At 31.7% G+C, this 21,914-nt stretch overlaps 2 protein-coding genes across 3 annotated transcripts in view; one reads left to right on the forward strand and one right to left on the reverse strand.

Moving 5' to 3' along the window:
* Positions 1-4,155, forward strand: part of LOC124359023 (ragulator complex protein LAMTOR5 homolog) — a 19,433-nt gene extending 15,278 nt beyond the window's left edge. For both annotated transcript variants that reach the window (XM_046811380.1, XM_046811373.1), the window contains exon 4: positions 3,554-4,155. In XM_046811380.1, the coding sequence (XP_046667336.1) occupies positions 3,554-3,614 (61 nt within the window). In that variant the 3' untranslated portion in view covers positions 3,615-4,155. The remainder of the gene's footprint in view (positions 1-3,553) is intronic.
* Positions 743-21,620, reverse strand: LOC124358987 (protein RFT1 homolog). The gene is made up of 9 exons (XM_046811289.1): positions 21,186-21,620; positions 17,959-18,161; positions 15,525-15,714; positions 13,656-13,934; positions 13,271-13,531; positions 12,344-12,594; positions 11,035-11,163; positions 6,524-6,644; positions 743-3,848 (listed from the first exon to the last, which is right to left on the reverse strand). The coding sequence occupies exons 1-9, from the start codon at positions 21,243-21,245 to the stop codon at positions 3,699-3,701; spliced, it is 1,644 nt and encodes a 547-aa protein (XP_046667245.1). The 5' UTR covers positions 21,246-21,620; the 3' UTR covers positions 743-3,698.
* Positions 21,621-21,914: the final 294 nt, after the last annotated feature.

Consider the following 21,914-nt stretch of genomic DNA (forward strand, 5'->3'; position numbering starts at 1 on the left):
TGGCTGAAATTCAAGTGAATACTTTTGCTTGCCGTAACTTGTAACAAAGCATTTCCGGACTCATGTTTATAGAAACTTTTCATTATATTTACATGTAAAAATGACTCCCAAAGTTTCTTAATAAATCATCCTGTATACAGGGTGTTCACAGACTTCTGTGGCAGATAGTACTGATCATTTCAAACAAAAAATGTCATATAAGCATAGGTCACGAAATGTCTCGTTTAGTCGCTAGCCGCCATTTTGTATTTCTTATAAAACATTTATTATCTTTAAAATCAGTTACGCTAAAGAAACCAAATTTGGCATATAGGTTTCAATAGACAAGAGGGAAATTTATAAAAATAATTGTTGTTTTCTTTAATATTAACAAAATGGAGTTAGTTGAAAATTAAAAAAGTAAAATAACAAAGAAACAGGTATAGTAATAAGATATTTACATGTTCCAACAGTACATGTTTCAACGAAACCCATCAATGCATAAGCATGCACGAGCACTTAAAATGTACGCTTGCACAAACCAGGAGCACCAAACATTTTGCCTTTTGATATGTGTCAGCTGTTTGTTGCTCCTGGTTTCTGCAAGTGTACACTCTGTATATATAAAAACTCTCTTATATTTTAATGAACATATATTATTATTATTATTTATCTGGATCAATAGCCACTATAAATATTCCCGAGTTTAAACTTTATGTTTTAATTTACAAAAATGAGTTTTGGGTTTAAAAAATACAAGGAAACAATTTAAAACTTTTTATTCACTTTCCATTGAAAACAGGATTAAGGAATGTCAAAGAAATTGTTTGCAATTTATGGCAAAATGACTGAATTACAAGTGGAGTATGGTTTTCAGAGTTTTTGTTGATCAACAATACTTGTTACTGATGAGATCACAACCCAATAAAATAAATAAATAAGAATGAATGCTCTATAAATAAATGTAATGTTAAAAGATAACAGATATAATTATAATCTTTGCAGTTTCCTTTTTTTAAACAGACATCATCTAGAAGCTTCATAGTGTATTGTATACGTTTTAGTTTGTAGAAAAATAAAAGTCATGTCCTTTACTACAAATTTTGTGAAAGCACCAATTAATTGCACCTTATTAGTTATTACAGTTGAAAAACTTAACTTACAGAATCATAGTATTATTCAAAATTATACAGACAAAACATTATACTACAGCTAAATATATTTCAAATGTCTGCCAATTGTTTTACAATGTTTATTTAACAATAATACAATAGGTTTATGTAATTTGATGCAATATTACTAAATTACCCCTAAATGACAATGATAATGAAACATGAGTATGATAAATAAAAATAAACAACAAACATCAATAAATAAAATAAATACATGTTAACATTGAGTTTTACCTCATAACAATATATTAGCATAACAAATGTATCTACAAACATGAGTGCCAACAAATAATTAAACATCCCTTCTTAATGAAAACTATTTTTCACTGCGGACGTGTCTATCCAAATTTTATGGGTTCAAGTTCCTGCAAAGTAACCATAATTTCGTTATAATATTTACCCTCCATTTTGTGAAATGTAAGCTTTCTGATTGTTTACATTCTCAAGTCCTTTGTTTCGCTAAGCAATTAGAAGTAATTTATATTTTTTGAACTATTTCTTATCTGCCATGGATAAATGCTTCTAATTAATTTGTTATAACTAATAAAGTGTATTTACACTGGTATAATTTAATTTCAAATTGTAGAAACAGATATTTAATTGAATTGTATATACAGCAGTTGTATGGTTTTTCACAAAACTTTCCATTTTGTGTTGGTAAAAGTCCAAGAAACTCAGTCTTCAAAAAACTTTTGGAGCAAAATAGGAAAAGTAATGTGCAACTAAAGTTATGCTGCACCCATTGACACAGCTCAGTGTGCAGCATCCCGCTCTTTGCCAAAGCACAACAGCACTAATTCCTTTTGTCACTTCACATTAATTAATGACTAAAACACTTCTAAAACAGAACTGTCATTGACAATTCATTTGTTTAAATGTATTCCCATAGGCTAATTATAAACGGTATAGCACTGTAAACTTCATAAAATACAGACAGTGCATTTTTAGACAGTTAGATATATTATTGTTATGATAATGTATGTAATGGTAATGCAGATATAATATTAACTTGTTCAAAAAACTTGTTTTGGATAATTACATCTATAGTTTATTTAGTTTTAAATGTAACACATAAAGTAATGAAGTGTTTAACTACTTGGAAGTTTTTAATTTGGAGGTATACATTAGAGTGTAAGATCTCATCTAATGGTATTCTTGTTTTCCATGTATTTTTAAATACAAATCTACAAGTCGCTTAGAAACATTAAAAATTAAAACTAATAATTGCACCTCTTTAAAATATGCGTCTTATTTATATCAAGAGATAAAAACATAATGAACATTTTGAGATATGTGTGAAATATTTATAAGATTTATGGTGATTAAGTATTAGCTATATCAAAACCTCTTCGTGCTCCTATTGAGATAGTAATAAGTAGAACAAATTATCACCTGAATATAATTTGTATAGTGCGAGAGAATATAAAATTGAATAAGAGAGTAAACTAGAATATGAACAATACAATGATGTAACAGCAGAATCCGTCAGCCTGTGCCAATCCTAGCTCTCTATACTCACTCATCCTCTCGGCCTAATAACTTGCTTTTAAAAGGATGAACAATTTTATGTTATACCAGAATTTAAAATAAAAGCATATTCAAAATCTGTTTTGGTAAAAAGCAGAGGAAATATTTAAAAACTAATTAGGATGAATGCAAATAAATTAATCATAATTAATGTATAATTCAGTTGTTCATAATTGTTAAAAATGTTCTTTTGTTTGCAAATAGCATTAAATTAAAGTTGCATGACTAAATAAATAGCAATTCTGTGAAATGTTGGCCTAACGATTGTTATCTGTTCACAATCAGGTACATACTAACAATTATTATTTACATTAGCACAATTATACAACAATGACATTATCCTATACAGTTTGAACTGTCATGGTCTTTTACTAGTCTCACTTCTAAAATATTATTTCTTAATCTATATATTTTCATTCCTCAGGTAACATTTAACTCTCCACCCAGTGTCACAATTTCAATTAATGTATGACAGCTTACAGTTTAACTACACAAAAATTATCAATCTAGATTTTTCCCCATTTTAGATTTATAGAGAGACTAACATTTAAATACTATTTATGCCTTTATTAGTTTTGAATCAGATTAGAAATGATTTTTCATATATACAAAGTGATCAATTAATATATTTATAATGTCTATTACTTCTATTAGTTTTTTTCCTTTCATAGTCTAAAAATCAAAGTTAAAATAAAATATTGAAAAATGTTGAGGTTAACCTCAGTATAATACTAAAGATTGCGTCACTGGATTGGTAAATTTTATGTTGAAAAGTGATTGCAAATAACTATTATATTACCTCTCTATGTAAATGGGAGCATAACAAATTCTAGACGATTTATAATTATCTGATAAAAAACCCTGTTATTTTTCAGAAAATGTTTGATTCAACAATCTCCTACTCTCACTGCGGCCATTTTTAAGAAGACTCTCTGATAACAGCCATGTTTCATTCTATACACTTTGTACACTTTATACATAGCTCTTAACATAATGCCCTATACAAAGAGACCCATGTATTTAGTCCACTTTGAGAGACTGACGACGCCATCGATCCACTCCGAATCGGACCACCTCCTGCTCTTCGTACACCCAGATGGCAACAACCACTGCAAGACAGGTGACACCAGTGGCAAAGTGTACAAACTTGGAGCTCTCATAAAAGTATGCCTAAAGACAATACCCCAATATAAAACCATTAGTTGATGGCATAATGATCCTGTGATTTTTTTTGAAAATGTCCAAACATTTTAAAGATAACAGAGAATAATGAACAAGAATATATTTTAAAAACTATCAGAATTGCCGTTTTCAAAAGAAAGTTATTCTTAACTGATCCTGGTATTTTGTATATCAATAATTTATTTCCTCACTCTGCTACCATTAGTTTGAGAGTAAAATAAGCTATTATTCCATTATCCTCTATCTTCATTGATAGTGTAAAGAGCAATTGTGATAAATATATATTTAATTCTAATCTCTGGTTCATTTATTTGACATCAATTCCTTAAATCAGATTTTGGGTATACGTTTAATGACATAATATGGGCATTTTACAATGATTCCATTTTCATTTCTTTTTTTTAAGATAAGGAAACTTACTTATACTTGTAAAATAAGGAAACTTATAGAACAGAAGTTATGTTATTAAAATAATTTTCAACTGAATCTAAGTTACATGAGCTTGACATCATAAAAGCAAAAATGAGAATATCTTAGAGTAATTCTAAACAATTAACATTTAACAACTGAATAATAATATCTAGTATAAACTGACATCACAAAATTTAGGATAAAGCTCAAATCAGGGAAATAGGCAGCTCTTTCTAAATACACAATTTTTAAGTCTAGAGGTTTTCTTTGCATGTATAGGAAGAAATTCTATTCATATCCAGTTGTTTTTATTTTGGCAAATAAAAACTGCATATATTTATGGAATAGGCATGAAGCAGTGCATTTTAAAATTTATATATAGTGTATATATGATGTGTTAGTTTTGTACGATTTTCATCTAATTTGTAATTACAAAATATTTGTATTTTTACGCTGTGGTGTTTTACTTCAATATTGCAACCTTTGTTCAGATAAGAATAAACATTTACAACATGTACAATATACCAATACAAAGCTGAGATTCTAGGATATGTAATAACATTATTAGATATTTAATGTTTCTTTCTTAAAAAATACCAACATGAAACAGGTACCAAATTTCGTATCAAGCTTTATATTTTTGCAATGCAACATTTTTATTTTTTGGATGAAGACTTGTAGTTTGTATTTAGACTACAATTTGGAAATAGTGTTGATATAACACATGTTAGGTTTGTACGTATAGAGCAATATTTTTTATTGACCTTTCAAATTGCTACATTTTTTAGATGTTAGTAAAATGTATCTTATATTATATATTTTTACATAGTATTTCATATTTTCTAATGACGTTCTTTTGGTAAACAACCAGTGAACTCGAAATTTGTCCTTTGCACAAAAACTGCTCAGCAACCACTAGCTTATTAGGGTTTCTTATGAGTACCAATTTTTTTTCCAGTTCATATTCAACATCTGCATACTTTGGCAAAAAATTTAATGTACTTTTGCAAAAAGCATGCATATTGCATATTTTATAGCAGTTAAAAAAGTTTAGGATGTCTTATTTTACCAAGCGAAGTTAATACCAAGATGCCCTTTCTACCACTTAACCAGGGGTACAACAGCTTCACTTTAAGGTGACTTACGAAACACCACAAATAGCCACAAATTTAATTTCATGAAATATATTTGAAATTAGTTAAATGCCATAGTATCTTAAGAACAGTAAATTGTTGCACAAATATTAAAATACGTCTTATAGTAGTATAGTCTTTCACGATTATGAGTGATAAGAAGATTATTTATTTTCCAAAGTATCTTACTCAAAGGCGATCAGCGCTTGCTGACAATGTTATTGGCAGGATTTCCAGTGCACCGGTCGACCCGTTCAGTTACATTCTGTCTTTTTAGTCCCTGACAGTTTATTTTAGACCCACTATTTTTACGTTTTATTGTTTTCATAAACTATATATGTCTTTAATTTTGATGTTTATATGAGCAAGTTTTGAACGAATTCAATTTATTTTACTACTTTACTTGCATTGAAAAAAAACTTCAACTATTCAATGGAGATAAAAAGTTAACATTAAAAAGTACTGCATAAGTAACTATTTTAGTTTGTATTTACTCAAATGTTTGGTTACCGGCACATAAACAACAAGAATGGCCATTGTGCAATACGATACTTGTCTGCTACGTCATATGATTAGCAGAGAAAATCATCGCAAACATATGTTCCACAGATCAAAAAGTAAGGAAAACAACGTAAAACTTGTATTTATTGATAGTTTGGAATCTATCGAATGATTAGCTGAAATAATCGTGTACTATATAAAATATTACAAAATATGAAACGTCAAAATTAGCGATTCCGGCACTTTACGCACCATCAAAATTAGCGACGCTGCGGCACTCAAAGGTTTAAAATAAGTTAATTCAGAAGGCAATGATGGGTTTAATTTATTTGATTAATTTACAAAAACTTGCATGATCTGTAAGAATGTAGGGTATCAGCAAATGAGTAGTAATTCACAGTTAAAGAAAAATCCAATAATCCTATATGAGTATTTGTTTCATGGAAACTTTAAAATACTTTTCCATTTAAAGATCCACAATTTCTAATTATATTCAAGAAAAAAAGACTGGAAACTAAAAAAGTAAATTTCTAATAATTCTTGGCTGTACTGTTCAAATATACTTCTTGAGCATGTAATAATTTATGTAATAAAAACATTATGCCTACTCTTACTGACCTCTGATGATATGGTAATTACTGCAGATGATAAGACAGCTATGAGAAATTTGCGCCCTGGTAGCAATCCATCAAGAGGAGTAAATGCTGTGTTGTGATATCGCCTTTTGATAAACAACACACTGCAACATGTACATGAATAATACAGTATATAAGATACAACATACAGTATTATAAGTAACAACTGACTGTTAGAATAAAACATTTCAAAATGTCACTTGGATATAGATGTTAAAGTAGTGTGGCTCTTTTTCTTGGTACGATTTTTTGGATGTATTAAAAATGTATTTTATTTTGGTACTTCCTTATTTAATTATAAAAAACGATAACATTATATTTCTTTCCTCTTCAATGTGTAGATGTCTTTCAACTTAATGGGTTACTAAGAATTAGCTTAAATATAAAAATTTGTAATGGCTCTATATCTGACAATAAGTATAACACAATACTTCCATGACCATTAACAAGAAAGTTAGTGTGTTCAAGAGCTTTACTATAGTTTTCTCCTCGCCCATCATAGACATTGGTTTCCCATATTTTGTATTTTTTACAATACACTTTTCTGCGCACTTTTTCATGCATTCTACAGTAATAATATATAGGTAAACTCGTAAAACATTTGTAATTATCAATGTAAATAAAGTATATCGTAAGAGCAATGTAAGCCCTTCAAACACCAAATACTAACTACACTACTTATTATTGGATTAGCAATCAATTATTATAAAAAATTAAGAGTACTTTCTTAATGCGCACTTCTTTTTCGTATGCAGCAAAAGAAAAAAGAAATTGTATATGTGTGTCTACACGAGGTATGTCAACAAAGTAAGTTTCATTTCTATTTCTATCCGCAGCACTGCTGCAGTTTCACGTACGCGCAGCAGTTATTCTGATTCAAGGAGAAAAAACGTTCGTCATTTTGAGATCGCTGCTGCTGATGTGTGCTTTGTAGTACTTCTTTATAATGTCAGCGTTAATTGAAAATGTCTCTGTTTGTGAACAAATATCTGTGATTCGTTTTCTATATGCAAATAACGGCAAATCTGCATGCTTTACGGACAAAATACTCTGAGTTATTAAATAGTTAGAAGATGGGTTAGACTGTTCAATGAAGAACATGATACAGTGGATGATGAAAACGAAGTGGACCCCCTCTTTTGTTACTGATGAACTGGTTCACACAATTGAAGAGAAGCTTCAGGAAAACTGTAAGTTAACAATAAGTTCTCTTGCTATGGAATTTCCACAAATATCACAATCACTAATTCATAAAACTGTTACTGAAAAACTAAAGTTTCGAAAAATTTGCTCATGGCAAACCCCCAAATTCTTATTGAATAATACAAAAAAAAAACAACAGATAGGCAGTGCACTTCAGTTTTTGACACACTAAGATGAAGACAATGATGATTTTCTTTTTCTCTGATAGTCACGGGGGATGAAACTTAGGGTATCTTATATAATAAAGTATATACATATATATATATATATATATATATATATATATATATATATATATATATATATATATATAAAGTATATATCACAGACCAGAGAAGCCTACTTCTGTCAAAAGACGACTAAGATGGGTTTTATAACATTCTATAATTTATAGTAAAATTTAGATAGTAATTGGTGTTTTATATTTAATACTTAATATTTTCTAAAAATGTACAATTAAAAGTATATTAACAATGAAATTATTTATGTGTTTATTACTTTATAAATTGAAATATATTTTTAATATTTTAAAACATTTAGAGCTGGAATTAGTACATTGGTTCAATAGCACAGTCCAGCGACATTTCACAGTCTGTTGTTTGAAGACATTTTATAAGGTAGATGAATACTTATCGCTAAAATCTAAAAATGGTGTGAAAACTAATGGTTACTCTTTTACTCACTATAAATTGAAAATAGTTGTTATATTAATCAAACATGGTTGGGCTGTCATAAAACAATGCTTAAAAAACAGTAGATTACATTTGACAGGATCTAAGATGGGGTTTTTGCTAAAGGCCAGTGGGGCATAACCCGGAGGGATTATCGAAATAAAAATAGACTATATTCATACCAGGGAAGTAAGAATGTAAAATTTCAGTACAATCTGTTGAATAATTTACACGTGAAAGCAAAACAAACAAACAAAGGCACTTTCGAAATTATAATATTTTTAGGATATATAATTTTCATTATTTTATGCTTACAGTATTATATATATTTTACATTATAAAAACATTGTAGTTAGGTTGATGATGATATATAAATTATTAGGTAACAAAATCTGCATGGATTAGAAGAATAGGAAAGTATGTATATAATACAGTGTCATCGAAAAATAATGCCTAGATTTAATAAAATTATAACATCAAAACCTTTCATGTTAAATGAGTAATTCTTTCACTGGACAATAACTGGTGAACGCAAGTTTTGTTTTTAGTTCGTCTGATTGTGTTTCCCTGTCTTTGTGATGCACAGAAAAGCTGCGCAATCGTCAAGGTCAGCCGGCCACAGACGCGCCGCCGCTCAGTACGATGTTGACCGTGCAACAAAAAGCACAGTGCGTGATTTGGTACGCGGAGTCAAAGTCAATTGTCAGTGTACAGCGGCTCTTTCGAAGAACATATCCGGGTCAAACAGCACCTGATAACAAAGCTATCGTTCGATGGTTTAACCAGTTTAGGGAAACAGGGACCGTCGGCAAAAAATCTAGACCAGGCCGACCAAGAACATCAGAATAGAATGTTGAGCGTATCCGGCAATCTTGTGTTAGGAGCCCAAAAAAATCCATTGCTCGACGAAGTCTTCAACTAAACATTCCAAAAACAACAATACAAAATGTACTGCACAAACGGCTAAGACTTCATGCATATAAAATTCAGATAAAACCGCAAATAAAACCTACTGACCGCCCTAAACGAACTGAATTTACAAGTTTTATGTTAAATGAAATTGATGATAATCCAAATTTTCTACAGAGAGTGTTGTTTAGTGATGAAGCTACGTTTCACATAAATGGATGTGTAAATCGTCACAATTGCCGTGTATGGGGATCGCAACAGCCAAACGAAAGCCACGAGTATCTGTGTGATTCTCCCAAACTCAATGTGTGGTGCGCGTTATTTCATGACAAAGTTATTGGACCTTTCTTTTTTGTAGAAAAAACCATTACAGGCCTAGTTTACCTGGACATGCTTGAACTGTTTGTGTTCCCCCAATTAGACGATATCGAACAACAGACTGGACAGCGATTCATTTTTATGCAAGATGGGGCTCCACCTCACTACCATCGCGAGGTATGCGCTGCACTAAACGCACGCTTCCCAAACGGTTGGATTGGTAGAGCAGCCCCCATTTCATGGCCTCCTAGAAGTCCTGATCTTACCCCTTTGGATTTCTTTTTCTGGGGGTACATAAAAAATATAGTTTACGCAGAAAAGATTCGGGATTTGGACCATCTTCGGGAGCGAATTTCTTCCGCAATCTTAACTGTTACGCCAGATATGATTGGACGCACGTGGCAGGAAGTTGACTACAGACTTGATATCTGCAGGGCAACGAACGGTGCTCACATTGAAACATACTAAGGTATGAAAAAAAAAAATGTATTTCTTTCCGCACATTTTAAGACTACAACCTTTAAATTACCTTTAATAGTTTTTTTATGACAATTATTTAAAATTTAGGCATTATTTTTCGATGACCCTGTATATTAAAAAAATATTCATTCAAATATGTACAATAATGTGACATACGTAAACATTTTTCAACCTACCATAAAGTTTTATGTTTATGAAGTAATATTGAGAGTTTTTAATTAAATAATAAAAATTTAAGTATGTGACACGTGTTATGTTCATACAGATTATAGATCAGACCACAAGAGCTGTTGAAGCAGCTGTAATTTACATATATACAACCTTGGGCCTTTCTTTCACCAATACTACCACAGTGCTGCCTGTAAGAAAAAACCGATACAGTATTGATTGGCAAGCACACAGACTATGTCTATAAACTACCAAAACATTCTTCCTGCACACTTTCTTTTCAGACTAATATGAAACTAGCATTACAAAAGAAGGGCTGAATATTATTTTTGTGTGTATACGAGTTTTAAACATTTAGAGAAAAGTCCTGGCATATGTGTTATAAAATATATTATCACAATTTGACAAAGGGTAAAAACTGGAAAACTGAAGAGGTCATGCAAAACAATATACAGTAGGCGACATGTAGCTGTGTCCGTGCCCTTGCACAGTGATGGTGGTGGTGAGGGGGGGAACTGCATGTGTTTCTGCAAACGTATACTAGGCACTGTTGACCTTTTCCGCTCACTAATGATTATACATAGACCTATATTCTTATACGCATGGCTTTACAACTCTGACCTGCTCTGGTAGTGCGCACAGTTACATGACTCTTACGGTAGCTGGCAATCCAAAATAATTCACTAAAAGAGAGAACATAAAGAAGGATTTTTTACTTTGGAAAAATAGAAAACGAACTACCTACCTGTGGGTGATGCGGGCCGCCATATTACAGCAGTTGGCTAGGATGAAACCCACACTGCCCAGCAGCCTCGTGAGTAGCCAGGACACCAACATGAAGCCCACAGACAGACCTGCCATCACTCGATTGTACCTGTGACAATAGCTTCTATTCTATTACGATATGTACCAAGTATTTGTTTCATTATGAAGTGAAATCAACTCCCATAAAGTTCTATAGTTTGTCTACTTTTTCCTGTGTAGTCATTTTGAAGCATAATTTTTATTCAATTTTCAAAAAAAATGTCTAACCAGATTAACATGTATAACAATCTTTAAAAGGAGTTTTGTTTCTTCTAAAATTATTGGATTCACAAACTCTGTTACAGGATGTAGGCAACAGTGTATTCATCAAATATAACAATTTTTCACACAGTATTATAAAAATATTTGTCATTTTGACCAAGCGGAGTGGAAAATGTGTCAAACTTACGAGCCGATTACAAACCTCATAACCAAACCTGTATGGAGAATTTTTCCTCAAAAATATGCAATTGTACTCTTTTGGGATTTTTCTCTGTCCAAAAATAGTTATTTTTGTGTTAAAAATATGGTTTTTGGAGCACAGTATGCGCCTTATCTAAGCTTCATTGTCATGACTGGCTTGTTATAGTCTTCATACATGCACAAATCATTGGAAACAAAAGTTTTATCTCATACAGAGTATTTGCACACATCCTTGGAAAAAGGAATTACTGTACCATGAATTGTATAAAATTTTTTCCAATGTATGCAATGAATGGCCTACCTCGACGGCACTGTATCAAAATGTTCTTTTCTCTCGAGCAGTGTTATTATGAATATCAAACCTAGATTCCTTTTGCAAAAAGGATTCGTGGGGTAATTTGGGTAATTTCTTCCACCATATGGAAAATCTGTACTTTGTTCTGAAAGAACTTGTAGAAATCTGTGGTATGCATTCTAAAGGTTAAAATGAGCAAGAGGGAGACATTTTCACTAACTTTTTATTGTTTGAGACATTAAACAATTCATTGTTTAACGCATATATGCGTCTATTTCCTTCATCATCATCATGGGCAACTGTCTGTGCATTCAAGTGAAAGACGCCTCTGAGATGATTACTGCCATTTTGTCTGAATACTGTACTACAAACTAATAACAATGGGCACTGAAGTATACTGACATCCAAAATACAGCAAACATTCATCAGCACTACTCCACGCTATATAAAAATGGACTATACTTTCTGAATAATGCTTGTAATTATGGTCTTTAACTTTAATAGTTATTAAAAAATATAAAGGAAAGCTAACCTGTCAAGATGAACTGTGTCCATAGTAGCAAGAGCGTAACACTCAGTGGTCCCATTGATGGCGAGTAGTAGAATGGCAAGGCTGTGTGCGCGGAGAAGCAGGGGTGCCAAGCCATCAGCCAAAGCAGAGCCACCATACAGCAGGAGTACCAACCTGGCATATCCCTGGCCAAAACACAAGGCTACCAATCCCAGACTCACCACAGTGCGCAGTAGGCGCTGTAGAACCAGTGCAGCTTCCTTCATCTGGTACTGCAAGCAATAGTGTTAATCTATGAATTAATCTCACTAACACCAATAATTGTTTAGTCACATAAGAAGCTTGATTTATCAACAGGTCTAGTGTAGGAAAATTCAAGGAACTAAGATTTTATTTTCAACCTGGAAACCTACGTTCCATTTTAAATATATATTGCTATCTGAGTAAACCTTGTTATCAGAAAAATATTCTCTAAAGTTAATAACTGAAAAAGATATGAAGAACATGCTCATCATACTGGTTATGATGAAATTCCAATGCCAGTCAATAAAATTGCTAATCAGTATTTAATAAAACCATTAACCCACCTTATAAAAAAATTTTGTATTGCTGGAAGTTTTATCTAAAAAGTTAAAAATATATCAAGTTAAACATCTTCATAAGACAGATTGTAATAAATTATCACTGGAAAAATAAAAATGGGTTACATAGACATTTTGATATTTCTCTTCATCCTTCAAATAACACAATTTTCATGAAAATTGTATTCAAGTAATCACCCAGCAAAATTAATAATTAATTAAAATAAGAAAAGGCTCATTTTAATCAAATTCTTTAATTACAGGAAATTTTATATAAATATGAATGATATATAATTTTTCAATAAACTTGAATCATAAAAAGTACTTGCTATACATTTGAAGGATATCTTCTTTTAACTGTACTTACAGGATCCTGGTCATCGATGGGTTTATCCCTTATGACTAATTGGGAGAAGTAGAAATATGCGCTGTCCTCAATAGGACGGAAAAGGAACCGTGCAGCCAGTGAACCCAGATTGTTGACAACGTCAAACACTCCTTGTTCGTAGAATGAGAGGACGGAGAATAGTGTCATGACATAGCGTTCACCCTCGGTCAGTATCTGCTTGAGAATCCCTTGTTTGAAGAAACTCCATGTGAGCACACACAACTTCAAATCTACTGCTGTCTAAAACACCACAAAAATACAAATAAATTACATAATCAACTACAAAAAAAATGATGGCAAGAAAATTATTACATTAGGACTAAAAAAGTTACAATCATGATGCTTCATTAAAAACTATCCGTACCTGATTATCCAGGCGGCGTGGTAGAAACTCAGACATAGAAGTGAAAGGGAAATCATCCTCAGAAGACATTGGTCGCTGTAGTTGCCGAGGTGTGGGCATGGGTTTGACTCTGCGTTCTTCCAAGTAGTGGGCGAAATAGTAGTAGTAGCATAATGAGTACACTATGACGGCCACAATCTGCGCAGTGGAGAATGCCACCACAGCACCTTGTGGCCACCACAACACCATCAGTGTGAACACAGTGGTGCGCACAATAACGTTTATTGTGTCCATAACTACCTGTACATACAGAATTCTAGGTGACACACCTGATAGTTGAACTTAATGTAGTGTTCAGTTGTCTATCACTTTGTTCTGTTGGGATACTTGATGAATAAACCCAATCTTTTTAAAAGATATTTAAAGATTAAGCATACTAATTATTGATATTAGTAGGATGTGTTTACTTAGATCTTATGATTACTCTGCATGAAACAAAAGAATTCTTGAGTTAAATATTTGTTTTAATAAACTGCAGTGCTTCAATACACCTACAAACACATTAAAATAGTTTTGTTTAACAATTTGAGGAGATTTTGAATCTAGATGTCAGAATCATTCAATATTTAATGGAACTGCTAAATTTCCATAGTCCATATTTTACTTCAATGAACGTTTCTTAAAGTAACAAGTAACAATTCATAAAGTATATTATAGGGATAGATTGGATTCTAGTTTTTCCCTCAGGATTATGTACCAATTAAAATTTAAGTTGGTTCACTAGGTACTAATTACTTCCTTCTACTGGATGTTACTTGGTTTATTTTTTGTTTATCGGAAATAGCTTGCAAACAATTGGAGATCATCAACACTGGTCAGGACTTACTAAATCACTTTTTTAGATAAATTGATCATGCACAATTAAGTGAGGCAGAGATAAACTAAACATTCACATTGAATCAACCCAACATAGCTTATGTGTAGAAACCCTAGTTGCTCTGTGTTTTGGAATTGTCTAAAACATCGTAGGGTACGCAATTATGCACCTGATGAGACAATGAGAACACCTCTTCATCTAGATTACACTGATATTGAAACAATGAAAAAAATTTGTTATGAATGTCTTCGTCATCAAACTTTTTTGGGTGTCTTCAGATTCCACTGAGTCAAGTCTGACAGTGTCAAATTTCAGTCTCTGCACCAGGCAGAAGGTGAAATGGAGCTAAATTTAACATTCACACAATAACTGAGTTGTTTGCAAACAAATCAATACATGCAAAAAATCTTAGAAGATCGTTGAAATATCTGGTATTTGAGATTTGAACAACTTCACAAAGCAAAATTCAGATTTAAAAAATAACTGTCGAGCATCATTCAACTCAAAGTTACATTAATAAAAAAGAAAAGTCTACACAACAAACACTAAGAAAAGTGGCACAACGAAGTTTGGGAGGCCTCAATGATTTTTTATTTAAGTTATAATATTTTTATACATAAAATACGGTTTCAATAAGTTTCTTGGTATCCTTAAGTATATCAAATTAATTGGTTTAGTACGTCATACATAACTAAAGAAAGAAAACTTGTTCTCAATTTTTTGTATTCATATCATTTAATAGTATTTATATACTTTGAAATGTAATAACATCTTTTAATTATATAACATTAAAGATAAAATTATTTGCTTGAAATAAAAAACTATTGGCCTAAACATGGGCGTACCAGATCTTTAAAAATAGGTTTTTAAAATTAGTAAAACTTACTAATGCTTTGAAGTAGACTAATATTTCTTGCCAATTGTCTAATTTTCACACTTAAAAATCTTCAAAATAGATTTAATTTGCTGGTTAGCTATTTTACAGCCAGTTACTAAAGAGTTTCAAAACTTACTTTAAGTCTGACGAAGAGAAATGCCTGTGCCACCATGTAGAGGGGTTCGACACACATCTCAATGACACAGCTGATTGCGATAGCATACACGCCGAGTGTGTAATGGGTGGTGATCTGAGGGTCTGGGGTCTCCAGAACACAGAGCCAGACCCAACCAAACAGTAGACACATGACACTGCACAGCGGCACTCTGCAAGATGCCACAAGTAACGGTAACAGCAGGATTTATACAAAAGTGGTGTTACTGTGCATAGTAAATTAGGTAAAGGTAAAATGAAATGGCTACTAATCCCTCTAAAATTTGTTACAAAGCCAACAAATTTAATTAATTCTTGCAAAAATTATAAAAATATTAGAAAATGTGTTTCAATTTACTAGTGGTATTAATTAACTAATTTTTGTTTGATTTTACTATTATTATCAGAGGATGGGTGATAAAATAAAAAATGTATAATTTTTTAATGATTTTTAAAAACTGAAAATTAGACAATTCATAATACATATAATTAACAAGTAATATATTAAAACAAGAAACCCGCTGATTAACCATTAATATGTTGACAGATACATTTGACATTTGCCATGCATTATGATGGCTGTACCTATGAGAATATTTGGTGTGTAGCAGAATTAGGATTTGTACAATATAAATGGGATAGCTGAAAAAATCACTTGATATAACAATAAATCAGTAAAGATTTTAGTTCTCAGTACTACAACAATTAATGCTGTGGTACCCTTCAGGAACAAAGGCAAACATATTACGCACTTGATTCGCTATCTTTTGGCACACTCATCTACAGGTAAAGGATCAACATGTGTTTGATCAAGAACAAAATTTTTATGGGACAACTAAAAAGAACATCTAAGACAAAAATACGCCAAAGACCATGAAAATATATTGTACTCAGCATTGGAAAATGATGATAAGAAACAGCTGTAAAAAAGAAAATATATGATGTGAAATTAAAATCTTCAGAGAAACAATAAGTGAACCAGGCAATTGAAGAGTCTGGTATTTTAAAAATAAATTGTTATAAAGTCGTCTGATAATGAAACTTTTGATTTCGAACGGCCTAGTCCAAAATAAATTATATTGGAAAAGTATTGTTTTAATAACATTTACTACTATTTTAAAGGAACATCAGCTAACATGTTCAAGACCCGCCTCATTGAAAGTTAAAAGTTAGTAAAACTTAAATGGAACAACTACCAAGGTTCACTCTGCCACTTCAGGAAAAGAGATGACAATAAAAGGATCAGACCAGTCTTTTTCACTTGTTTACAAATGACTTATTTCAGTTGGAGAGCTCATGTTGATGTGCTGTACAAAAAGCTTACATCAGAAACCTGTTATAAGAAGGATAAAGGAAATTTTGAAGAATAACTGCAGCTAACTCCAATGTGGAAGACACCAGAATCAGCATGCAGAACTTGGGCCTAAAACGTAGGTGTTAATGAACATTCTATAAGCAAAAAATACTTACATCATAATAATGTAAATTAGCAAGAAAATTCTACTATTAATATCTACAAACAAACCAAAACTTCGAGATTATCACCAGTACAAAGCCTCAGAACTTTTAAATAGGCGCACATCACATATGCTTTTGTACACGAAAGCCAACCTACAGTGTAGTTTGGTATTTCACACCTTATTAACCAGGATATAGGTTAAAGCCTTCAAGGTAAAACTCCTTTGATGGATTAAAGATCATTGGTAGTACTGCAAAATGAATTTACTGGAGTGGAAAACTCAAAGAAATTACTCAACATAAAAGAACAGTTATGTCTACTAGACTGTGTCTAGTAGCCAAAGACAAGTTGCAAATAGAATAAATAAAATCGGTGGTTTATCCCCTTTGTGGATTATCTTTTACATAAAAAATTCAGTAAAATAAATTTTAAAATTATAAAAATACATCTGAAATATTAAAGTGCTTTCATAATATTTCTAAAGACTATAATTTATTAAAATAGAAGAATAAAGTGTATTACTGTACAGTACATTACTGTATTAGGGCTAAGCATTTGTTGGCTGAGAAATCCGATACAAGGCTGACACTGTGGTGAGATTATTCATAGAGCTAACCTCCTGTAGGGTGTGTCATACAAGATCTTTTTCATTTTCGAGGAAAGTGAGGAAGAGGAAGATCAGTTAAAAAAAAAACAAACAAGCCATGATGCAGCACTAGAAAACAATATCTTGAGGAACAAAAACTTAATTAAAGTAAATTAGCAATCATTTTTAGCAATTATTGGCTGTTTTGTACATTTTATCAACATTTTTGTGGATTATCCAAGAAATTAATTATTATTAATCATTTATTCAATATTATTTACTTGAAAAATTCACCATAAAATTATAAATAATCTAACTTTAAGCTCTTATATCTAAATTATAAAATTGATGGTAGTAGATATCCTGGCTTACGTCAGCCATAGGAGGTTGATGACCTGAGCCCAGTTGTGGGCGGTGGTGTTGGTTAGACAGGCTCTCCTGAATGCTTCTCTGCTGAGGAACAAGATAGTTGACTCTAACAGCAGCAGTCTCACATTCATCACTCCAATCACAGCCTGTTCCACGTGGCGCAGCACAAATGCATTCATCAGGAACGTAAGGCAACGGAACATGATCTACAACATACAATTTAATTCTCATATGTTTTAAGGAAAAACCTAAAGAAATTTCTTGACTACTAAAACAATATTTACACTTTCTGATAGTGACCTAAGTACAACTGGTTGACTTGAGGATGGTTGACACACATACTTCACTTCTGGAATCTGGAATCCACGTCCATCTGAAGAGGTCCAAAAAATGTCGTTAGTGTGACTAAGTGACAAGTGTCAGATTTCAGATGCTTCACTAAGCAGATGTTGAAATGGAGCTAAACTCAACATTCGCATTTAATCAACCCTTCTTACTTACTATAGCCTATAGTATATGTGGAAAACTCGGTTGCTCCGCCATGTTTTGGGATTGTGTCTAAAACATTGTACACCTGATGAGACAATGACACTTCTTTATCTAGATTATACTGAATGGCTGTAGGGGAAAACCAGACATAGCTCTTTTCAGGTCTGGGTATCTTTGATACCAAAACAATGCAAAGAGTTTGTTTTGAATGTCTTTGTCTTGTTATCAACCTATCAAGAATCAAGATCTTTATTAGAATCAAGATCTTTGTTTCAATCTCTCGTATGAAGGACATACATTCCAAGATTCCACTGAGTCAAATCTATGACAGTGTCAGATTTCAAACTCTACACTAAGCGGAAGGTGAAATGGAGCCAACAATCACATTGAATCAAGCCTTCCCATCATATCTATGATATTTGTGGAAATCTCAATATATATATATATTCAGGTGTTGTTTATGGACCTCTACCCATTTAAAAATACAATAATTACATATTAAGGCATAACTAAATTAAATTATTTTAACAATATTACTCTGATACATAATATAAATATACATTATTGTATATATACATAACATAATTCATATTTATTACTAATAATTTTAGACTAATTTTAGCCAACATAAATGTATAATGTATATCAATAATACAAATTTTTTGGGAGATGAAAAATGGAGATAATATTTTATTTTCTTTACCCACACTATCTTAAGCCATCTAAAACCATTTTAACAATTTCCTATAGAGGTGTAATTTTATTTCTACAATGAATTTTTACGCCCTTATAAACCGGATATTGCAAAAAAATTAATAACACAATATTTCAAATTTAGGTTATATTCTTAGTCCATTGATATAGAGCAGCAGTTCTCAAAATGGAGGGGGCGTGCTGCCCTGGGGAGGCGTAGACAATTTTCAAGGGAGGCATCAGTGTATTAGAATAACAGGAAAATATTGGGGAACACATCTTACAAGCGATTCTTGCAATGCTCACAGTGTGTCAGTTTGTTTAATTGTGTGATTCTTGACGCTGGTTCAATGGTTTTTTAGAAGTTATGAGAGTAAAAAGTGGGACAGACACGCTGTGTGTTGAAGCCTAAAAATAGTCAAATCCCTGCAAAATAAAAGGCTGTATAGTGATCATTATGTTAAATGTGGATTCACTTTCATTGACAAAAATAGGGTTACTATTATCAGTGGGTTATTTGCAATGTTGTTTTGAAGGCCATGCAACCTAGACGTTTCAAACTCTAATGGAAGTTTTTTAATAGAAAAAATGAAAACTTTTGGATACAGTTACTGCTGCAATCAATCAATGAATTTAAGGACCACATGGCGGAATACCCACGCTATTTGGTATTTCTTGAAAATTAAATTGAACAGTATTTTCCAGATATTAGTACAGAGAGCTATTTAATTCCGGAAGTTTGGATGAGTTACGGCTGCACTATAATAAGCGGCCACCACGACAATCGATTATAAATAGATTATCGATTAGAAATATGAAAACTATCAAATATAAAATCATTTGACCTATACATATTTATAATTAATAACTGCCTGCTACTTTTATTTTACAGAATAAATATATTGCTTGAAATTAAGTTAGCTCAAACACAGTAAAATAATTTGCATAGTGAGTAACAACATCAGCAAGAACAATCGTAATGAACAACACACATTTTGAAGAGAGGTTTATTTTGTATGATTATAAATATATAACTAAAGTATTATTATTTTCTATCATCTTAAATACCTATATTTCTTTTACTAAAATATAGCTTTACTATTATACAATCATAAAAACATAACTTGATTTGATATTATTAATTAATTCAAACAAAATAAAATCATGTGTACGGTACTGGAGTAATGGCCGCAGTACAATGGCTTTGTACGTGTGTTATTTGTGTCACAAGATGTCGGTTGTGTCTTTCAAAATAGTAAAAAGTACTAAATGTCACACTGTTTTGTTTGTTACATTTTATTACTATACATTGCCTAGATGGCTTTTATTCCTTTTAAAATTATTATTTTTAAGATATAAAAACAGCCGAACTGTATTTTAATTTGAAATACCTGTAATGAAATTTAATTTGACATTTTGGTTTCAGTAGTTATAGATAATCATAAATAGGCTATCGAGGATTTAATACTTATGAATATTGATGATTCAATTGTCGAGGTGGCCTCTTTATTATACTGCAGCCAAGTTATCTTTCTATTTACCTCAAGTTGCTTTGGAAACTGCAAAGTTTTTGGTGCAATGTACATCCACATACCTGAGTTGTGAGTGGCATAAGTCTAGGCAATGACTGTGTGCATTTAAAAAGGTATCTGAGGTAATATTAAACAAGAAAGGTACTGTCTTTAAAGGTGCTTTTTGTTGCTGCGCCAAGCTGATGGGCGGAGACATTGCTGTCAACCTATTTAACTTATGTACTTCCTTTACCAAGGTTATTTTACTTTTTTTTAGACTTTTCACATCTTAACTGTTTTTTCTATTCACTTCCTAAATATTTACCAAAAAACTAGGATTCTACATAAGGGAGAGGATGCTGGGATGGGGGAAATAAAATGTCAATTTTCTTTTAAGTTATGGGAACAAACCTTCAATATTTAAAAAACATGGATTACAGGAAATGGATGAACCCCTGGAGCTTGGAGATCACTGTGCCCTTCTATATTTCTTAACCTTATAATCATTATATCTTTAAAAATTAATGTAATAATTACCTGGAAAATGATGTTGAAGGAGGCATTCTGCAAACTACTCTTTAGGAAATTCTTTGCCATATTTCTATGTTATTATTTACTGGAATATGTCTGATTAAATTATATTAAAAAAGTATAAAACTACAGACAATAAAATGCTGGGATGGAAATAGTGTAGATTTAATAGATAACCTACACCTTTGCCTAACCTAGTACGAACTGAAAATAAGTTAACCTCTTCAACCACAGTTTAGTCATGTTTATTTTAGTTCCCTATATGAGGTAGTCACCTTTCCTACATTCAAAAGAAATGCCACGCATTGTTTCTTTTTTTAAGATTCCAATACCGGCACTACACTATATTCATTCCACTAATTTACTAAGAATAAAGGTAAATCATTTCTGTTTTTGTTTTCAAAGTTGTCACCTCTGCTAGTCTACTACTGCTTTGAAATCAAAATAGACATAATATGGTTCATCGTCGAATCAGCTGAGATAAAAACATGCGAATGACAGCTGTTATGCCTACACTTATTTTGACTTAATTTTTTCATTTTCCAAATTTTTGAAATTGAAAACAAATTTTCATTTATGACTATGTCTACCGACTACGTAATGGAGTGGACATACTGACTACATAATGAATTATATTCTAACTTCCTTTTTTATTTATAATTTTTCCCACTACACTAATAAAAACTACATGCTATAACATTCAATCCTTTAGAAATAATTATATTGCCAAACAAA

Source organism: Homalodisca vitripennis, chromosome 1 (genome assembly GCF_021130785.1).
Source record: "Homalodisca vitripennis isolate AUS2020 chromosome 1, UT_GWSS_2.1, whole genome shotgun sequence".
In the NCBI taxonomy this organism is placed as follows: Eukaryota; Metazoa; Arthropoda; class Insecta; order Hemiptera; family Cicadellidae; genus Homalodisca; species Homalodisca vitripennis.

Coding starts and splice junctions, on each gene's coding strand:
- LOC124358987 (XM_046811289.1), bottom strand. CDS start 21,245: ATGGCAAAGAATTTCCTAAAGAGTAGTTTGCAGAATGCCTCCTTCAAC. Junction 18,162..21,185: donor CCTTCAACATCATTTTCCAG/GTAATTATTACA, acceptor TGTATGTTGTAG/ATCATGTTCCGTTGCCTTAC. Junction 11,164..12,343: donor GACACAGTTCATCTTGACAG/GTTAGCTTTCCT, acceptor CTATTGTCACAG/GTACAATCGAGTGATGGCAG.